General features: G+C 35.9%; 2 protein-coding genes across 2 annotated transcripts in view; one reads left to right on the top strand and one right to left on the bottom strand.

Moving 5' to 3' along the window:
- Positions 1 to 350: 350 nt before the first annotated feature.
- Positions 351 to 16,582, top strand: spata22 (spermatogenesis associated 22; the record flags this gene model as incomplete). The annotated part of the gene is given in 8 exon segments (XM_084115543.1): positions 351 to 379; positions 2,613 to 2,646; positions 2,649 to 2,736; positions 7,334 to 7,472; positions 8,188 to 8,515; positions 12,843 to 12,948; positions 13,022 to 13,119; positions 16,200 to 16,582. Coding segments are annotated over 8 exon segments (1,014 nt in total). The 3' UTR covers positions 16,392 to 16,582.
- A 325-nt stretch (positions 16,583 to 16,907) lies between these two features.
- lhfpl7 (LHFPL tetraspan subfamily member 7) overlaps positions 16,908 to 22,340 on the bottom strand; it is a 151,590-nt gene continuing 146,157 nt past the window's right edge. The window contains exon 3 of the mRNA XM_084114178.1: positions 16,908 to 19,208. Within this exon, the coding sequence (XP_083970304.1) occupies positions 18,982 to 19,208 (227 nt within the window). The 3' untranslated portion in view covers positions 16,908 to 18,981. The remainder of the gene's footprint in view (positions 19,209 to 22,340) is intronic.

The raw sequence follows: 22,340 nt of genomic DNA, 5'->3' as shown, positions 1-22,340 counted from the left end.
AGTTTACAATGGGCCCAAAAAATGCCCCCCCCCCAACAATTGTCCCACTCGCCACAGCACAGACACTCTATTTCAGTTGGCATAGATTGGCATATTCCCCCATATTCACAGACCAGTTCATGTTGGCTCTCATCCTCACGTCCTCAGGCTGTTGAGCGATCGCAACCTCCTCCTCCTGTCGTTCTATTTCCAAAGCACGCAGCTCATCTTCTGAAAACTCTGGTTCATAGAGGTATGGTTCTGGATCTTGACTGTCTGAGAAGTCACCCTCTTCGTCTCTAACAAAATCAGCCATGTTCATCGCCATTCATGTACTGTAGGAAAAATAGCCAGCTAATATTCACGCCGGTATGTTGAATCGTGGGATTCCAGGTGTTGGGTGACAAGTAAATATAAAAATGTAAAACAGCAAATAGTTTCTGTTATTATCAGCAATGTGTAATTGTGATGTTCTATTAAAACATCAACAATAAAGTCTAAAATGTATTTGAGCATGTGCTGTCTTCTCTTTTAATTGAATATTTTGTAATAACTGGATTATTTCTGTTAACAAGCAACCACCCCCTTAGTGCCCCTTTTTTTGGTTTAGGCCACTGCCCCTCAAAATGTCTGTGCACGGCCCTGCTCATCTTAAATATATTTAAATACAAATTACATTTGATTTTTACAAAATGGTATTTTGTATTTCAAATACGTAGTTTAAATACATGTATCTGAAATACTGCCCATCCCTGTATATATGGGTTTGTAAAGTATTTAGGTATTAAAGGTCCCGTTCTTCATGATCCCATGTTTCAAACTTTAGTTAGTGTGTAATGTTGCTGTTAGAGCATAAATAATATCTGTAAAATTATAAAGCTCAAAGTTCAATGCCAAGCGAGATATTTTATTTAACAGAAGTCGCCTACATCGAATGGCCCGTTTGGACTTCATCCCTCTACTTCCTTCTTTAATGACGTCACTAGAACCGTTTTTTGACTAACCTCCGCCCACAGGAACACCAAATATTGAACTGTTAATTATACTTCTTTTCAGAAAGAAGCATAAAGACATGTTTCATTTTTTTGTGATGTAGGCTATAGCCTACAAATGCAAACACTGTAGCACATCTGATTGATATTGACTTTACATATTAACAGTTGGTTAAAAATAATTGCAAGAATTGCTCAGAGAAATTAGTTCTGAAAGAGCTCTAGCGTCATTTGTTTGCAGATGCCACTTGGTTGGATCATTTGAAAAAATGTAAAACAATCACATCTAATCTTCAGATGTGATCATTCAGGTTTGAATTTCCCTATTGCTCATTTTCTTTCCTTTTATTGACTCATTGAAACTTTGGTCACTGGTCTTTAGATGATTAGCCTTTCATTCACCTGAAGTGACTGGTGGGTTTTTCCTCACACCCACATGAGGGTAGCAGACATCGTTTTCATCATGAAACTGTGGGCAAACGGACAGCCCACAGCGCCAATTTAAGGTTTTTTGGTTTTTTGCCTTTCTTTGCACTATCAACATCTGAAAAGGTCGTAAAATGTTATCTGTTTAAAAATATTATTGATGATAGGCCTACAAAGATTTATTGTGTTTAAATTATTTTTACACAAGTTAATGTCAGTGGCATAATTTGTCACCAACCAACTATTTTGCCCTAGTAAACTATTTTGTTTTTAATAGTACTTGTTTTCTATGGAGACGACACGTCAATATAATGCTTGCCTTGAAATGAGACGAGAAGAACCGCTGAATAAGTTGGCTACTTATTCCGACTCTTTGAAATGAACTGTTCGAAAGAACCGATTCGCGGGATGAGTAGGACTTCACAAGTGCACGAGCAGAGCAGGCCTCGCGCCAAAATGATTTCGTCGCAATAAACAAATATTTTTATAATGCTGAAGAGTTAATACGGGATAAAACCACAGATACATCTTAAACTACCGAATGAGCGCTTCTAATTAACACATTTCTCTTCATTGAAGCAATTTTGTACTGGTAAGCACCATTTGATACGTAAATGAATGATCTTGTACAATTAGCAAAGTTAATTTAGCCAGCAAATCTTAAAAAACAGCTTGACTATTACATAGAAACTCATTATAGAAACATTTTAGTTCATATTTCTACCATACTTATCTTTTTGAGCTGAGTTGAATGCGTGAGAACAAACAAACAAATTGTCATCGAGTCGACGCAATAAACACTGAATAGTAACTTAACGTCAAATCTTTATGAGAAACCAGACCAGCCAATACAGCTGATATACATATAAAAGATTAATTAATAGTAATATTTTTCATTTTTACACAATCATATTGCTTCACCTCTCAGACAGTGTGAGGAGTGAGTGTGTCAAGATGTGGATGAATCAAAACCAGAAACCAAACGCAGGTAAGTTAGGATTTACTGTCACATTATGAATTCCTATGTTAACTTGCTGCTTGTTTGGAAATACCTAAAAATAAGAGTTGGGTCGGTCTTAGTCTTCCATCTACTATCTAGATAATACAATTACTTGCCATTTATTATTTCCAGAGAGCTCCTTGTATATAAATCTGGCTAATAATTGAAAAACTGCTCTGCTAATACAACACTTTGCTGCAGTTAGTGTAATTCAGGTTGCTGGAGCCTGAAATCAAAGCAGACATTTGTCTCTCTGTGTTTCTGCAGGCTGTCTCTCCGTGCCTCTGTTTAATCAAAGGAAGAGGAGCAGGCTGCCTTTGACATCTAATCCCTCTGAGAGTGAGCTCTTCACTGCCAGTGCCAACCACTACAATGAGAGACAATCCTCCTCCTCCTCCTCTTCGCCTCTTCCCAGTATGTGTTTCCACTGCGTCAGTCTCGTATCTAATGCTGAATAAACATGTACCAAGTTCCGATGCAGCACACTATGCATCAGATGTTCTTCCGATTCATTTTCCAACTCCATTTATTCTGTTATTATGTTACACTATAATACACTGAATAATCTTTGTCATGTAACTTTAATTTGTGCAGCCTTATACAGTTGTTTCAAGTTAAATGAGTTATACAGTGTACAGAAAACAATCAATAGACAGATCATAGATTATATTTACAGATCATGTCAAGTCAATTTTATTATAGCGCTGTTTACAGAAAGTCATGATGGTAATTTTGCACATTTAAATGTGCTCATTTTGCAGTTAAGAGCTGGGCGATAGGATAGTGTTTCATATGGCTATGATATAAACAATCAAGCATTTGAGCTTTTCTATATAATATATATCACTTTTTGTGAGTGTACTGTATGAATGCGGATAAAGCCAGATATATTTATCAGGGTTTCTGTGGGTATTAAAAAGTACGGTGACCGGGAGGGGACATGTTCAGTTCACTTATTTTTGTCGTGGCCACAACATATAAACTCGTGGGAACGTGATATTAACTCGTGGGAACGTCATAATATCTCGTGGGAACGTCATATTAAGTCGTAGCCACGAGATCATTTTGTTGAGGTAACGACATCATTATGTCGTGGCCACGCGATGCAAAGCCGTAGCCTCGAGATCATATGTTGAGGGAACGATATATTTTTCTCGTGGCCACGACTTCATATTTTGAGAGAACGACATCTATTTGTCGTGGCCACGAGTTGAGGGAGCCACAGCGGCCAATACTGTAACCGTACCATAGCATAGACTGGGCTACAGCAGAGATGGAGATGACAGAAGAAATAACATTTTACTTTAAATTAGGAATGTCATATAAAGATATAGTGCGGTCTTTGGCATTCTTAAATTGGATGGGCTTTTAGTTGCACTTTTGCACTGGCATGAAGTTGGTTTGACGTTGGACGTTCGATATTCGCATATTTAGGGACCGTCTCAAAATTACATGCGAAGTTGGCATAAACGTTTCTAGCTTCAATAGCATTTGAAGACAATAATTTACAGTCATAAAACCAACTGTACATTGTTCACCCAGGTCTCAAGTATGATGCACACCTTTTAGATTTTTGATATTTATGACAATAAACTGCTAAATCATATGCAAATATCGCTATGTATTTCACTACTGTCACATACCTGACACCTAGATGAACAATGTACAGTTGGTTTTATCACTGTAAGTCATTGTCTTCAAATGCTATTGAGCTTTAAATATGGTCATATTCTGTATATGATCACATACAGTAGTGCAATACATAGCGTTATTTGCATATGATTTAGCAGTTTACTGTCATAAATATAAAAAATATTAAAGGTGTGCATCATACATGAGACCTATATGAACAATGTACAGTTGGTTTTATGACTGTAAATCATTGTCTTCAAATGCTATTGAGCTTTAAATATTGTCATATTCTGTATATGATCCCATACAGTAGTGAAATACATAGCAATATTTGCATATGATTTAGCAGTTTATTGTCATAAATATCAAAAATATTAAAGGTGTGCATCATACATGAGACCTATATGAAGAACATACAGTTGGTTTTATGACTGTAAGTCATTGTCTTCAAATGATATTGAGCTTTAAATATTGTCATATTTTGTGTATGATCCCATACAGTAGTGAAATAGGCCTACATAGCAATATTTGCATATGATTTAGCAGTTTATTGTCATAAATATCAAAAATCTAAAAGGTGTGCATCATACTTGAGACCTGGGTGAACAATGTACAGTTGGTTTTATGACTGTAAGTCATTGTCTTCAAATGCTATTGAAGTTAGAAACGTTTATGCCAATGTCGAAAATGACAAAAAAGTCTAAGAATGCGCTTCATGTGTCTTTCACTTATAACGTACCCATGTCTTAATGCCAAAGACCGCACTATATCTTTATATGACATTCCTAATTTAAAGTAAAATGTTATTTCTTCTGTCATCTCCATCTCTGCTGTAGCCCAGTCTATGCTATGGTACGGTTACAGTATTGGCCGCTGTGGCTCCCTCAACTCGTGGCCACGACAAATAGATGTCGTTCTCTCAAAATATGAAGTCGTGGCCACGAGAAAAATATATCGTTCCCTCAACATATGAATCTCGAGGCTACGGCTTTGCATCGCGTGGCCACGACATAATGATGTCGTTACCTCAACAAAATGATCTCGTGGCCACGACTTAATATGACGTTCCCACGAGATATTATGACGTTCCCACGAGTTAATATCACGTTCCCACGAGTTTATATGTTGTGGCCACGACAAAAATAAGTGAACCGAACATGTCCCCTCCCGGTCACCGTAAAAAAGTCTTAATTTGCTCTTGCTCAAATTAAGCCTTTAAAAGGGTCTTAAATCAGAGCTGAAAGTCTTAAATTCATAAAGTTTTGGCATTACATGTTGCATGCATTGCAAAAATAAATAAATCCTGTTTCTAATACAAATATCTAAATATCTTTAACCCCTTAACTGTCACCTGCCCGTATACGGGCAACCTAAATTTACTTCACTATATTACTATTAAATCCTAATCTAGTCATGACAAAATATATATTGTTGGAAAGGTCTAAGACTCCTTAATAGATATTTCAGCATTGTTTTTTGTTACAATTTATGCCGGAACAGTAATAGATGAATTTATGAAAAGAGCGCACCTCAAAAAATCTACATCATAACAGGCGTTTCTGGCGTTTGTCACAAAAAGTCGACGCACACACTTTTAATAATTGAAACTTTGGTTTTCATGCTAAAAGTTCATAATAAAACATGTAATCTAGTATTTGTCAATAAAAAAAATTATAAAATAATATTATCCTCTAAAAAGTATAATATACATATTATCCTCTAAAATATAATATTATCTTTTTTATTGCCTTTTTTATTACATCACATATTTTAGTAGTTATCATAAATTAGGTATCATTTGAAAGCTTATGATCTCAGAATTCATCCTGTGAAAACTGTTTTAAAATTGGACATTGTGTTACCATAGAAACGGTACTCTAAATTATTTTATCAGGCTCCTCCCCTTTTGGGCATCATCATGTTTCATAATTTATGATCAAAATATTTTCTAATCTTGACAAAACACATATTGTCAGAAAGGTCTGAGTCTCAAGGTTGCATATTTTGTGACAGAAGTGATATTTGGACAGAAATGTATTAATTTGTAATGGTAGAATGCATACAGTTAAATTCAATGGAATTCAATGACACCCGGTGGCTATTTTTGGTAATACGCCTAAACAAAATCTCATGGGAACTTCAATTTTTGTGATATCAACTTCAAATTTGGAACACAACTTGGTTAGATATATGGCTTTGATTTTATAGTAATTTTTTTGTAAAACATATTTTGTAAAATATATATTTTATATAAAAGAAAAATATTAAATAAATTATATTTGATAAACTTCCATAACTTTTTCATACTTTAATTTTTTGAAGTGCTTTCACATCAGTAATAATCTGCATTTTTTCCCCTTTAAAACAAGACCTAACTTGGGTCTATACTCCAAAGCATTCTTGAATTACAACCATTTAAGCTTGAATAGTGCATTTTAATGTCCATTCTCAAAAAGGGGGGTGACAGCTAAAGGGTTAAATGAAGATGCATTTAATTGAGATGCAAATGTAAAATAAAGTCTTGAAAAACTGAACAAAATGAAGCAAGTTTATGCTTAAAATAAAAACAAATATCTGTCAATGACTTGTAAAAACTTACCTTTAAATTACAGTAAGTTACAGTACAGTAATGCCCACAGACAAATATTTGTTCTTGTTTTAATCATAAACTCACTTCATCAATTTCACAGAGAACAATTCAATTTTGTATCTCCAGTAAATGCATTTTGATTTAAGAATCTTCAGACATTTGCACTGGAAAACAAGACAAAACTCCTGAGAAAGAACATCACTTTTTTTGCAGAAGGTACAGTAAAAGTTGTTTCCATATTCTAGTGGCTGAGAGCAGAGCGATTCAAGCTTTGTGTGTAAAAAAAAAAAGTAGAGAGATATCTGTTGGAAGTGTTGCTAATACAACTCGATGTGTTTCAACCTAGACATTTACATTTAGAGAACATATTGACATATTGAGTTCCCTTCCATTTATTCCTTAATTTTTCTTTACTTGGTCTTAAAAATATCTTTAAAAAGTCTTAAAATGGCCTTCAGAAACCTGCAGAAACCCTGATTTATAGTAGTTACAAATTGGAGTAATTCATTCATTATTGGGTGATATGAAAATCTGTAAGGTTTCACACTGAAAGTTATGAGCTCTGCAGGGTTTTGTTCAATTTATAACAATTTGGTGTTATAAATGAGTGACAAGCCTAATTACAGTGCGCTTGTTTGCAGACATGATGTCTTGTCTTTCATGATCATGTCTTATGAAATATAACCCTAGAGTTTTTTGTTGTTGTTTTTTTAGCTTTAGGTCAGAGTGGTCAATGGAACCAGCAAGCCTATCTTTCACCTCAGCAAGCCAGCATGAGATCTGCTGCTTCACCTGGTGTGGCAGGACGAGGATATGCACCTTTACCTCACCCAAAAAAACCTGTCTATGCCCGGTACTCAACTGATACTCATATATGAAATAATGACTACACACCCAGAAAGGTCTTGAAGCTGCTGGGTCCGAATATGTGCATTATTTCTTCAGAAACGCAAGATTGCTAGATCAGTTGCCTTCCATAATTTGAAACAGTAAAACCAACATGAATGAAAATACCAATATAAGATTGGCATTTTGTAAAAATAAAAATAAAATAAAAAACTGTAAAGGAGCTATTTTTTTCTGACCTGAGCCTTAGGAATTACTTTCATTTAAGTAACCTTAGCAAACACTTAAACTACATTAGTAAACATGAACTAACAATGAACAATTCTTAAAAAATATTTATTAATCCTAGTTTATGTTCATTTCAACATTTATTTATACATTAAAATCAAAAGTTGTATCTATTAATATTTAATAGACCTGAGCTAACATGAACTAACAATGAACGGTTGTATTTTTATTTAAGTAACTTTAATAAAATTATTTAGTACTGTACAGTAACAAATGTATTGGTCATGTTAATAAAGCATTAACTAATGTTAACTAATAGGACCTGATTGTAAAGTGTTACATTACCCTACAGTACGTAGTCAAGTTGATTCAGTTTATTCAAAGGTGAATAAAACCATTTCGTTCTCATCTTACTGCATTAAGCACATTTTATTTGTTATCCTGCAAAAGATTTTTGACAGTATATTTTGTATTTGTCACTGTTTTACCTCCAGGTCACAGGCAGAGCAACAAAGGCCTCCAGTGAGGCAGGATTCATTGCCAGCATTTGGATCCCAGCTTCATGGTGGCTTTCCAAGCAGCAGCTCAGCGTCGTTCGGCCAGCCCACATTGTCCAGCGGCATTCAGAATCAACAGTCGTTTAGTAGACTGACAAATTCTCCCAGAATGCCGTACCGTCCCCAACAGTGTACACCCACAGCAGGAAGCACTCAGAGTCAGAGCGGAAAGTGGAAGTTCAGACCTGTTGGACAATCAACCAGTGAAATGTGGGCAAAAGAAAAGATGGACACCTCAAGTGTCCAAACCACCCCTCAGAAGCAGGTATGTGTTACTTTACAAGTCTAAAGAGGCGGTCATTTTAGACTTCGAGCACGCAAAATGTCTTTGGACTCTTGATGTCGCACTTTGCGATGTTCTTTTCTTTTCTTTTTTTTTACTTAATTTAAATGGATAACAAAAAATAATAAATCCTAAATGTAAAAATACACAGTCTACTCCACTATCCTGCAATGCTGCAAACCTGCAGCTTTAAAGTTTTTGTTTCTGCAGCTTTCATTTCAGCTTAGAGATCACACTGTGACATATCAATCTTCTATCTTCTTTGCTTATTATCAAAAGTAAAAAAAACAGGATTATAGATACATATATCTTAAGGGGTGTACATGCTTCTCTTTTTGGACAATACACTTTTTGGTCTTCACGTAATACAAATTCTATTTTAATGAAATCTGAGAGCTTTCTGTCTCTCCATTGACCTTCCATCAACTACCAATTTGATAAAGAGATCATATTAATTGAAAGGTTTAGTCTGAATTTTCTGAAGAGACTCGATCGCTTTATATGATGAACAGATTTAATTTAAGCTTTTATTCACATGTAAACAATAAACATTCAATGCACACATCAGTTGCGGTAAACGTAAGCTCAAGCATGTTCACTTGACGTGCGAGAACCATGAGGTTTATTCTCGTGTTACACAGCACGTTTGAGCTTCAGCAAGAACCAATGAGGTTTGTTCTTGCACGTCAAGCAAATACAGTTGAACTTCATTTTATGTGTGCTGATCAATATTTATGTGAATAAAAGCCTAAATTAAATCTGTTCATCATATAAAGTGGTCATTTCTCTTCAGAAAATTGTGACTAAACCGCATATGGATTAGTTTAACAATCCCTTTATGAACTTTTTGAAGCGTTAAAGTGGTAGTTACGTAGCTGTCAATGGAGAGACAGAAAGCTCTCAGATTTCATTAAATATATCTTCATTTGTGTTCCGAAGATGAACTAAAGTCTCATGGGTTTGGAATGACATGAGGGTGAGTAATTAATGACAGAATTGTCATCTTTGAGTAAACTAACCCTTTAATAGATCTGCTTCTATAATCCAGTTTTATTCACTTTTGATAATAGCCAAAGTTAAAGGGTAACCTAGCAATCTAGGGTATTTTTGTTAATCTACCCGAGGCAAACTTTAGTTTAAAAGCATAATTAGAATGGAAACGCCACTTTTACATTTTTTCTTTACTAAAAAGAAAGGTTTTGAACAACTCACTGTTGCTGTTGTTTTTTCCGGCCGCCGGCATTTTGTCAGTCAAAAATAGTCGATCTCCAAATTCAACGTAACAGGGAGGAGAGTAAAGATGGAAAGCTCCTAAAGCTTAGTTCCATATAAATTCACGGATAATTTGTTTTTTTGTCGTTAGTTAAAATCAATATTGACCTTGAATTTGAAAAAGGATGCTCATATAAGAAGCAATATTAAAATTCAGAGTCAGTTCATTCACATTCGGAGTTTGGCTATTTTTGACTGTCAAAATGCCGGTGGACACAGCTACAGTGAGTTGTTCAAAATCATTCTTTTTAGTAAACTCTGTGTACACAAACAATGTTCTCAATGCTCAAGTTCATGTGTAGAGCCCCTGGTGATACTTCGAGCAAAGTTTCATGTTGTGTCGAGCCTTCTGAGTGTTTTAAAAATAGCGATTTTTGATGCTATCATAGAAGTGCCCCAAGCATTTCCTTTCAAACGGCAATTTGACCGAAAACGAAAATACGGTCAAACTTAAAGGACAATTCCGGTGAAAAATGAACCTAGGGGTAATTAACACATGGTTACCGAGTCGATCGTTCGCTGGGATGCATTTTCATGAAAATCGAATGTAAAGAGTTTTATCTCTAAAAACAGATTAGCTTATAACGCTAGTATATGGGGCACAGAGTAAGTAAAAGTAAATCGCTAGTTAATGCCGCTCAAAATAGCCTCACACTAACACGGTAGCATAATGAGGGTCCTTTACATTCGATTTTCATGAAAACGCATCCCGGGGAACAATCGACTCGGTAACCATGTGTTAATTACCCCTAGGTTCATTTTTCACCGGAATTGTCCTTTAAAAGTGGCGTTTCCATTCTAATTATGCTTTTAAACGAAAGTTTGCCTCAGGTAGATTAACAAAAAAAACCTAGGTTGCATTTTGGCGAGAGTTACCCTTTAAAGGCTGTAGCGTTTATACGCCCGTATAAATATAATTAAATATTATTCATAACGGATTATGATCAATAATTAATAATTTAATTATTTTCATAATTTACTGTAGCAGAATCAATAGTATGATCATTTTATCAGTTCATCCAATGAACAGAAAGCATAAACAATTATTAACTCTAGGAAATATAATATCTTCCTGGCCGAGAAAGAATAATCCCCAGCTAACAGTAAATTACTAAATAAATCAAGGGTAAAAGCATAGGTAACTTAGATCGAAGTTCAAGACAATAAATTCGTAAGCACATAACACAAGTAATACTTCTCTTTTCAAATACAAACAATACTTTATTGATTATATGCTAACACACATGAACGTACCTAACACAAACACACGCACACGCATATACACACACATTCATACAAGTTACAGAAAGAAAGAAAGAAAGAGTTTGGAAAGAATGAGTTTAAGGGTGAGAGGAAGAAATCCCGAACTTCTATATGCACTCAAGACCTGACCTGAATGAACCATCAATCATTAATTTAACCCTGGTCGTTCCTTATGCAGGTTATAAAAGGTTACAATGCACCAGTTCAGTTAAGAGTCTAGAGGTTACTTGCGTTTCTGCGTTTCGTTTGAGGGTTCCCCTTTGTCGGGTACAAGGGTGTTTTTCGGGGTCCGTTGGTTGATCTTCTCGTGCTTGGATATAGTTCAGGGAGAACCAGTCACGTGGTGTGCTGGCGGATGGTTGAAGTTAAAACGGCTTGTAAAAGTTGAAAGCGTGCGTTGCAGCCGTGAATCGTGGACCGAAACTTTGCAGCAAAACTTAACTTAAAACTGAGACTTTCAATCGGAAAATAAAGGAAAACTTAGAAAAGAAAGAAAATTGAGACGAGAGTAGGCTAGTAAGATGGCTTGAATAAAGCTGTTGAACCCGTTCTTCTGATCTTAATTTGGGTTCTTTGTCTCTGCGGTCTACATGGTGACTAGCGTCTTCTGTCTCCGTCTTTGTTCTGCTCCCGTTCTAGTCAATTTCTGCCCAACTTCCTGCCCCTGTTCTGCCCAACTCTCTAACGCTCTGAGCTGGGTTTTTAAAGGGTTTCTGCAGTTCTGACTGCTGCTTTGTTTTCAAAGTCGTAAATCATGTCTTCCCTGGGGGTGTCTGTTCTCTAGCTTTAATTAGAGACCAGATGCAACAGTTTAGGCATGATTTCTAATTATCAGAATATGAAACATTTTACACAGATTTAATTCCAGCCATCTTGCTAGTTGTGTTCGTAAGATAGCATTGATATGAAACAGCACACACTTTCATTCACACACCTAATAGTTATAACAATTACATGAATTATATGGCATCGAAGTATATTAGATACACACAGATATTGTAGAAACAACATAAAATGATGTAGTTGCATGATGTTTGATTACAAGTCCATTGAAAATTGTTCTTGAATGATTTTATGTATAGTTATAGGCAAAATCTCAGTTCTCGTGGTTTGAAGAGATTTTACTCTGTGTCATTCAGAGGTCCTTAAGAAAGATGGGGTCTGTTTTGTCGCAGGGGTCAGGTGACCTTTTGGTAGGGCCCTGAGCAGTACCATCTCTGAACCGATCCGTCTTGCAAAACTATCAAACGTTGACCAGTTCTTCCTTTAGTTAACCAATAAAAGTCTTTGGTTACAGACTCTCTGGAGCCTGGGTGATTTATGGCTCTGGGTTTGGTGATTTGAGTCTGGAATGTGAAGACTCTTTGTGGGATTATGTATGAACAAAATCACCTAAAAGCTTCAATTGTGTTTGGTTCATTCTCGTAATTGTTACAAGGCATAGTTCACACAAAATTCTAAATCAAAGAACAGTTGCAATTGAACCGAGTCACCCATATTTATTTGTTGCCTTTTTAGAACTTTACAACCCTTGTCACTATCTACTTATATTCATTTGAATTATCTTCTTTTTGTGTGTTTCATGGAAAAAAGTTGTATTACAGTAAGTTTAACAATTAACAATTATAAGTTTTTCATATCATAAGTTTCCTCTACTCAATTTTTTTTTGTGTGTGTGTACAGCTTTTCTGTCTCAAAGATTTTCTGCTTCTCAGTATAAAATTTTGTTTTATTTGTTCAACTAACATCATTTATTTTCCCTCCTGCTGGATAGAAGCCCCCCCGTGAGGTATCGCTGCGTCTTATTTCTGCTGTTATTGAAGGAATGAAGCACTGGAGCCAGTATAAGAACAGAGTACCAATGCTGTTTGAGATCTTTGGTGAGGAGACTATCACACACATGTGATCCCCTTGATTTGAATCTTTGTCTAACAGTCCTGTCTTTCTTTACAGCCACACTGGACTCTGCAGTTACAGTTGGAGAATACGGAGCCAAGAAATTCCTCATGAGGGATGGTAAAGAGGTCGTCCAGTGTCTTTACTTTGAAATTGTGAGTCTGGGAATATTGGTCCTCTCCCTGAGCTACATCCTATGGGGCCGTTCACACAGAACACATTTTTTCCATTTCACTGCACTACTTTTCTTTATTGTTTTTCAATGTAAGCACGTGCTAGACTGACGTGTTTGACCTTTGCGTTTGCGTCCTGTGCATGATGCAGAGTACTAAAAACATGGTGCTCAAGTAAAAAAAAAAAGTTTTAACTTATTTTAAAAACACATCTCTAGACCTGCAAGTTTTTTTTATTAGCTTTTTACCTGTGTCTCGCGTTTAAAAAAAAAAATGCGTTCTGTGTGAACCAGCCCCTAATGGTCTTCAATTGCTGTATCTTCTCTTCTTCATTGTAACACATGCATTTTTACAATTGTATAATTATATTATTATTTTTGTTTGTTTTTTTATGTAATGCTGTTCAAACGTTTGGAGTCAGTAGGTTGTTGTTTTTTAAAGAAAACTGGGGTGGTGCGATGTTCGTCTGTTATAGGACAACTTAGTTTGAATAAAATTAATATTTGTGTAGTGTTCAATGTTGTTATCAATAGAGATACGCGGATGGGGTATTATTTCATCCGCAACCGCATCACAAAACTCATCATCCGCACCAACGTTTTTTGACCAGATTTCAAAGCCGCACCCGCCCGCCATCCGCTGATTGTTTTGCGGTCGATGGACGATGCAATGCTCTGCTGATGCGAGTCGCAAGAAAGCCCTTGTCTGTTCTAGAAAGGATGCAGCAAAGACATTTAATGCTAATGTATGAGGCATAGGCCTACGCTGAGTTTCATTCATTTACAATGAGATGCGCTCTAGTTCAACTTCACAATACAATGCAATGCAAGTGAACGCGGCGCATCGGAGCCTCAATGTAACGGTTATTATATTGTCTCCTATATTTATTAAATACATGCAATTGGTTGATGAAACATTTATTAAAATTAAGATACAATTTGTACAAAACGAAATTCGCTTTAAAGAAAGGCTTTCTACAAAGCAAACCTTAATGAAGTGGTAAAAATCATGTCTGACGATTTAAAAAACAAAACTTCATTAAGTGGTAAAAACCATGTCTCCCGATGGTGGCACATCACTATATCATAGCTTTTATTTCTATCTCAAATGATTGGGGGTCGGTCAAGGGGTACTTGGCAAAGAATCAAATACAGTTGGAAACGACGTAGACCATTAATAACACAGACTGTTAACAATTGTTTTTAATTAGTATTTAAACATTCTCTATGATAAAAAATGTTTGTAAAAAATATTTTAATAACACGGTTTTGGCGGTTATAGAGTTGTAATGACGGTGTTCAACTATAACCATCGGTCTCACGGTTATATACTAAAAATTGTTTGCCGTCGTAATCTTTAATCAAAGTCTGAAAAGTTACTTCCGGTCTGGAATGGCGTCCCTTCTCTGATGACGTAGGTTTGAGGACTTGGGTTGGGAAATGCTTAACCACTCCCCTCAAATCGTTAGTCTGTAATGAGCGAGAGATGGAGAGGAGGAGCGCTAGAGTAAAACCCTGCCCTCTGTTCAATATTCCGTTTCACTGGGAAATACGTCACAGCACTGGAGAAAAGTCGTTTGCAACTTCCGGTTCACGCGGACTTTAAGGGTCTGGCACTGAGTAATGAAAATCGGTCAGCTCGAGGGGCGGCACCAAGCTTGCATTTGAAAATCTCACTGCACGTAATTGGATAACACTACGACCAATCACAACAATACACAGGGTGATGTATCCAGAGCCCCAAACCTTAGCTACCAGCAGCGCTAAATGGTAGATTAGACTCTTGCCGTATCCGGTCGGCAAAACAGCAAAAACGTCCTTCTTGCAAAGGAACGATTCAAGCCCTGTCTTTTATTCCTCTTTTAGATAAAAAGCCAAGTCTAACTCGTTCATTGTAGTGGCCAAAGCCATTTCAAACAACCGGTGTTCATCCATAGCCATCTTGCAATGTTTACTAATGGCTTCGACATCGCAGTGCTGTCGTCATCTCGCCTCTGGCCCGCCTATATCAGATACACCAATGTGATTGGTGCAGCTCGGCTACAAGGGCAGAGTTAATTACTCAATGCCAGAGCAACTTGCTGAGCAAATTCAAATTTCCAGGGTAGCTTTTTACAGCAAGGATACATTAAATTGAATAAATAAGTATGAATAGAATAAAAAAAGTTCAAATAAATGCTGTTCTTTTAAACTTTCTATTTATCATAGAATCCTGGAAAAACTGTATCATGGTTTCCACAAAAATAATAAAGCAGCACAATTGTTTTCAATATTGATTATAATAATAAATGTTACTTGAGGACCAAATCAGCATATTATTATTATTTTTCCATTACAGGAATAAATTACACTTAAAAATATATATTTAAAAAAAAAAAAGTGCAGTAATGTTTCACAATATAATATTACTGTTTTTATTGTATTTTTTATTAAATAAATCCTGCCTTGGTGAGCTAAAGAGACTTGTTTCAAAAACATAAAAAACTTACAGACCCCAAACTTTTGAAATTGTAGTGTATATTTTTACAAATATTTTATAATAATTGTATTCATTTCTAATTAGCAATAAGATGATTTAAAGGAATATTCTCCCAGATATTAAAATTCTGTCATTGTTTATTCGCCCTCATGTTGAATGTTCAAACCTGTATGACCTTCTCTGCCTCACAGAACACAGATGTTTTGAAGAATGTTCACACCTCTCTTCCATACAATAAAAATGTATAGATACTGTGGCTGTCAAGCTCCAAATATGACAAAAAAGAATCGTAAAAGTAGCATAAACGTGGTCTGTAAAACTTGAGCTCATACCACAATATTGCTGTAGTTGGCCGTAATTCTCCAAAATGTTTTTTAATGTTAAACTCGTTGGTTTAGACCAGAGATGAAATTACAGATACAGATCTGAAGAAACAAGAAACAATTAAAAGAAACAAGATGCGGACACTTTTTTCCATTGTGCATTTTCTTTCTTTCTATCTTTCTTTTTTTTTTTTGGCAGTGGTAGGGACACCGTAAACATGTATGTTCAGAGTTATAAAGTCATGTATGTCTTTGCTGTAGGATCAGATACTGCCCAGACTGATCAGAGGTCAGGTGCATCGCTGCGTCGGAAACTACGATGGGCAAAAGGACACAATGACTTGTGTGTCAGTCCGAGCTGCTTCACTGTCAGAGCAAAGGAATGCGCAGGAGGCTGTGAGAGCGTCAGATGCAGAGATGAGGGATGTGGTGCTGGCTCTCAGTGAAATCTGATGTGGATCGAGTGAGTAACACGAGCACAGACTTTTACTGAAGTTAGGGTTGCTTTCGTTTTGTGAATTAGTTCAATAAGAGATGATCTTCAGTTGTCTGTGAAGATAAAACAGTATCACAGTAAATCTGTGATCTGTATCTGGAGATTTTGATTCTGTACGTGATGAATGAATGTTACTTTGCATTGTTGTTCTGAGATATAATTTATATGCATTTATAATATTTGAGTTATTATAACTAAGATGCATTTAAAGTATTTTGTTCAAATTTATGTTTATATAATCTCAAATTATTATAATTGAGAAGCATTTAGAATATTTTAGTTCTAATTTATATGCATATCTAATCAGAAGGTAAATATAGTATTTAAGTCATTTTAATTTATTGTAAGTTGTCATACTATATTTATTTAATTCTAATTTATATGCAAAATATTTGAGTTAGAATGTATATGCATTTATATTGTTAATTGGTGCATTAAAAAACAATTTGTATTCAAATCCAAAACGTGAAAAATATTTTTTAAAGCTTTATTGTCGTCTTCATTCAAAAGACTTCAATTTGCTAAGTTTATGAAATGATTTATTACAAAGAAGAAACACATAACAGCAATTCGTTAAGGATTTCAAAGGTTAAACAAACACATTGATGAGGTAACATCTCAAAATATATCTTTCAAAAGGGAACCAACCATCAGGATGTCATGTTACAGAATTATTTACAACCCAAACATCACAGTGGGAAACCCACAGCACTAATCTACGAGATCTAAGAGCTACCAGTGATCAGACTGCACATACATACATGATCATAAACAGAACTCAGGAATGCAAGTTGCCGACACCATCAAGGCAATCGGAGGACGCCAGTGTACACCTGCAAAAACACATTAAGAGGGCCTGCTATGTTTGACATCTGATGCCAGTTTAAAGTTGTGCTCTGTCCTCTGAGCTACAGCTTACCGTTAACAGTTAAAGGTACACACATTTTATTTTTTTCTTGGCTGTATGCTCATATATATCATAATAGAAGTCAGAGTTAAATCTACCAAGAGGGCAGTTGAGTGCCAATGTTATCAGCCAGTCTGAACACATAACACACAAATGAATCAACAACAGCAAAAGTGAGCCAAGTGCAATATGGAATGATCCAAGTAGAAGCTTTAGCTTCACTGTATTGCTGTGCCAAGAGTAAATGCATTAGCACATCAGATTAATTTGATCGTTTAAATTTCTTAAAGTGATACATAAATCTGTCATGACAAACCAGGACTGAAATGTTTTTTTCCTGTCTTGTTTAATGACTTGCTAATTTAGCTTTCATCATTGTTCTTTGTTTGAAACCCTCTTAAAACATCATCATCTTGGCAAGAAGCTCCATCATTAAAGACTTTCGACTAAAACTAATCATCATTGAAAGATGGAGACATACAGAAATAATCGCACAATGTTAATCCAACAAGAAAGCATTTACAAAATGTTTTAGAAGTAGATTACCTGATGAAAGGTACTTAAGTCTTAGCATTAGCAATGGTCAAAAGGCACAAGTTGGTTAGAAGTTGGTGTTTTCCAGAACATAGTGTCTCAGTGTTAACTAAGCCCAACTTTAAGTTAAGAACAGCCTTGCTCCTGATTTGTGTAATCCTGAATAATTCAGTACTAGTATGTGTTACAGCGAAAGGAGTCTTCACAACATTTCCTGTTCACCCAGTTTGGAAAAATGCAAGGTTTTACTTGTGGGATCAATTAACCTTCACACACAGTTGTTGAGAAAAGTCCATGCTTCCGATCCATCCATGGCAGTTTGAAGCAACGGCCTTGTCCGTACTATATATACAGTTCCTTGATGGCTCTCACAGGGATATGAGAAACAAAGTGAGGAAAAATACAGTGTGAATTTAAGACTCATACAGAGAATAAAAAAAGGTTTGAGTTCACTTAAGCCACAGTGTTGGTCCTTGAATCAGGTGTTAGAAACTGGATAATGCAAAACTTTCCAACTGTCAGATTGACTGAGTTTCTCTCAATGAAACTGTTCCTCTGAATCCGTTGATCCATTAGCAGAAGCCCTAAATAAGCCCGTTTAAGAAGGGGCTGTAATTTTTTCCCCTTTCATTGCATGCTGACAAGTCTCAGTAAAAAGTTATTGGAAAATGTTATTCAATTTTCATTTAATTCGCTATTTTTGGTTTTGATCCTTGCAAACAAAATCTCGAAATTTGCACCATGGTCCATTATCCGTTATTTTCAGTAGTTAGTCCAGAGGTCTTCAAAAACAGACAAACAAATTAGAAAGAAGGAAAAGAAAAAACAAAATCCATATAATCCTTTTTAAATGAGTTTTTCACTTGGGAGGTTGATTGTGTGGGGGGAAAAGGACCTTATTGAATATGGGAAGACACCAGCACAAAAAAAAACAAGACGAATAGAGGGGATGAGGGCTCTTGAGTTCTGCTCGTCTCGATGGCATCATTACCACCAACCATGGCAAATGATGTGGAGACTCTGCAGTCTGTCCATCCTCAGATTGTTGTGTGAATTATAGCAATGATGGCAGAGCAGGTTGAATGTTGGCGGTGGTCTTTAAAGCTCTATAATAGGGTGGGCAAGGGGGTGGGTGACAGATGCTCCTTGGGGGCGTACTTGGCGAAAAAGGGCAGGAAGAGTGTGAGCATGACACCTACGATAGCCAGCATGTAGCCCCATCCTATCTGACACTCGCCGGCGTAGTAGATGTCCGAGTCTCCGCAGAAAGACTTGACCAGGCTGGAGTTCAGACCGAAGGGGTAAACCAGTAAACCAGATGCCATAATGACCACTAGAACAGAGACACAGAGAGGAAGCAAATCAATTATTGGTGTGTTACGGACACAGTGGGAAAGCAGTACAATGGAAGTTTGGTGTAAATAATACCACAGGACAATTAGAAAACATGCTGTTCAATTTGAACGCAAGCACCATTTTTAAAGAAAGAACTTTATGAGTTTCAGGACAACATTACAATGAAGCAAAACAAGACAAAATCAACTTAATACAAACAAATACAAAATAAGTAAATAAATGTGTGGCTTAACAAAACAATGAAAGTGCACAGTCTGCATGAAAAGGAAAATTTAACTGAAAATGAGATTCAGTCTAGGTCAGACAATAAAACACGTTCCATGACCCTAAGCTTTATTAAACTGGTTAGACGAACAATAAAAAAGTGATATTTTAGACCCCACAGAAAAGTATATAATAAAAAAAAAGTAGTTGGTTAGTCGTAGACTTTTATCAAAAGTTTATTTTAAACAATTAATAAATTAAATAAATAATAAAATAAAACATTAATCATATGAATTTAACTAAAATACTGAAGAAAATAATTAATAAAAATCAAAATAATTCATGAAGCACTTCCTGAATTGAGAAGTAGGCCTACCTTTTATTAAACATGATATATTTTATGACACAAATTTACATTTAATGTTTATAAATCCTGTGGGCTTTTTTATTTACAGTATTTATTTATTTTATTTTTTATTGCTGTAAACAAAATTTTTGCCCTCAATACCTCCTTAAAATACTTCTGACTGGTCAGAAAACTTAAAGTCTAGATATTGTAGTATCAACAACAATGCTCAGGGTGGCAGTAGAGCTGTGTCTCTGTCCAGTGAACGGAGCATTAATGAAAGAAAGGCCTGCAATACTGTTTGCAATTTTGCCATGGAAATATCAAACATACACAAAACCATCAGCCCATATATGTCTGAAATCAAAATTCATTGGATGATGACTGACAGTCCATGAGTGTGAGTGGTGTATGGTGACTGAGGAAAGCCATTAGACGAGTTTCTAGGGGATCCATTTTCTCAGACATTTCCAGTGTTAAAATCATTTGCTGTCAAATATCTTGACAATCTTGAGTCTCAAATCATCATATTAGAATGATTTCTGAAGGATCGTGTGACACTGAAGACTGGAGTAATGATGCTGAAAATTCAGCTTTGATCACAGAAATAAATTACATTTTCAAATATATTAAAATATAAAACAGTTCTTTTAAATTCTAAAAGATATTTCACAATTTACTGCTTGACTGTTTTTTGATCAAATAAATGCTGCCTTGGTGAGCACAAGATACCTTTTTTTCTTGAAATATTAAAAAATCTTACCAAACTTTTGAATGGCAGTGCATTGTAAGATATGAAAAATTATTAATACTGTAAAATATTTTACCTGACATGTAAACAGTAACAGAATGTTATTCAATTGTTGCTGCAGTGATGTGATGAACAGGTGTTTCTATACTGAGTATTTTAGCACGACTGTATTGACCAATCAGCATCTAAGATCAGTTTAATCATCGCAAATATCCCATGAAAACCCGGGTTATCCCGAACATACTGCATAACTGGTAAATGACTTAATGGCTATTTTCGCCCAGGGGTGCAGAACATCTTAATTCATCTATCTATTATCCCTCTTCAGGCCCTCCACACAAAAACAGCCAGAAGCCTCTCTCATCCCTGCTAGCGCACTAAGAGCGTGCTTTCCTTCAGCTGAATGGCCTCAGATCCAGCTGTGCTTGTGTTTATCAGCGGGAGCCTGACATCTCAAAGCTGCTCTGCTAATGACATCACACTGTCCTTCTCTAGCTTCTCTAGACTGTATCCACACAAACACGCAGTCAAACACGGCCTCTCCGGCACAGGAAAATCACTGCTATCAGTGGATGTGTACACTCGCAGGACAGGGCATTCAATGAGTCTCAACAAGCTATTCAATAGAATTTCATTTTAAAGGCAATCTTCAATGAAAGACACACATACAGATAGTGCAACTGTATGGAGTTTAATTAAAGCGGGTCAAATCAACAAGAGCTTCACTGCAGAGGCTTGCAAATCTCAGGGCCAATTGCAGTCTGGATCAGATAAAAGCTTGAGCATTGTGTGTGTGTGTGTGTGTGGCCTGGTAAACCATACATTATGGGGAAAAAATGTCCCTACAAAGATGGCAATATCTGAAATCCTTGTCCTTGTGGGGACATTTTTTTGGAAACAGCTTATAAATCATACTAAGTGATGTTTTTTGAAAATGTAAAATGTAGAAAGTTTTGTGATGGGGAGGGTTAGGGTTAGTGTAAGGGGATAGAATATACAGTTTGTACAGTATGAAAATCGCTACTGTATGTCTATGGAAAATCCCCATAAAACACAAAGTGTCCGTGTGCGTGTGCGTGTGTGTGTGTGTGTAGGAGAATGGGACTACAAAAATACACCTTATCAGACACTGAACTGCGTTCTGTCCTTGGCTTTAAAGTCCACATCGTCTTGATTCTCAGATTACACAGTGTTGCATCAAGTGTACTTGGTGTTTTGGTCATTTGTTTTGACATGTGGCTTTGATTCACAAATGACGTATAAGGTAGCCACTTAATAGTGGCCATATTTAGATTCAGGGTCAACGAGTACATAAAGCTAAAAGAGGCAGAGTTTGCTTGAAAAAGAACACACTTCAATACCAAAGACATGCTTCTAAGGAATAATAAATACTAGTTAAGCTCTATTGACAGCATACTGTCGACTGCGATTGGAAATAATTAACTCATAAATAAAATAATACAGTATATCAGATTGTATAATGATACAAAACAATATATTGACAGAAAAGCACTTACAATGGAAGTCTGTGGGGCAAGTGTTACAGTTGCACTAAAGACTTCCATTTTAACTGCATTTCTAAACACACTGTTTTGTGCTTGTTTTTACAAACTGACTTTGTGGTAATAAAAATGAAATAAAAAAGATTAAATTTAAATAGGTCCAAGCATTAACACTGTATTTTCCAGACTATAAGTTGTGTTTTGTATCATCTGAAACATGCTTCGACTAATATTCTGGAGCAACTTATATAATGCTAATAACGTAAAGCACGCAAAATAGAGTATAAATAAACGCACACAAATACA

Source organism: Abramis brama (genome assembly GCF_963993115.1).
Source record: "Abramis brama genome assembly, chromosome: 5".
Taxonomy (NCBI): Eukaryota; Metazoa; Chordata; class Actinopteri; order Cypriniformes; family Leuciscidae; genus Abramis; species Abramis brama.
This window is presented reverse-complemented; position numbering and strand designations above follow the sequence as displayed.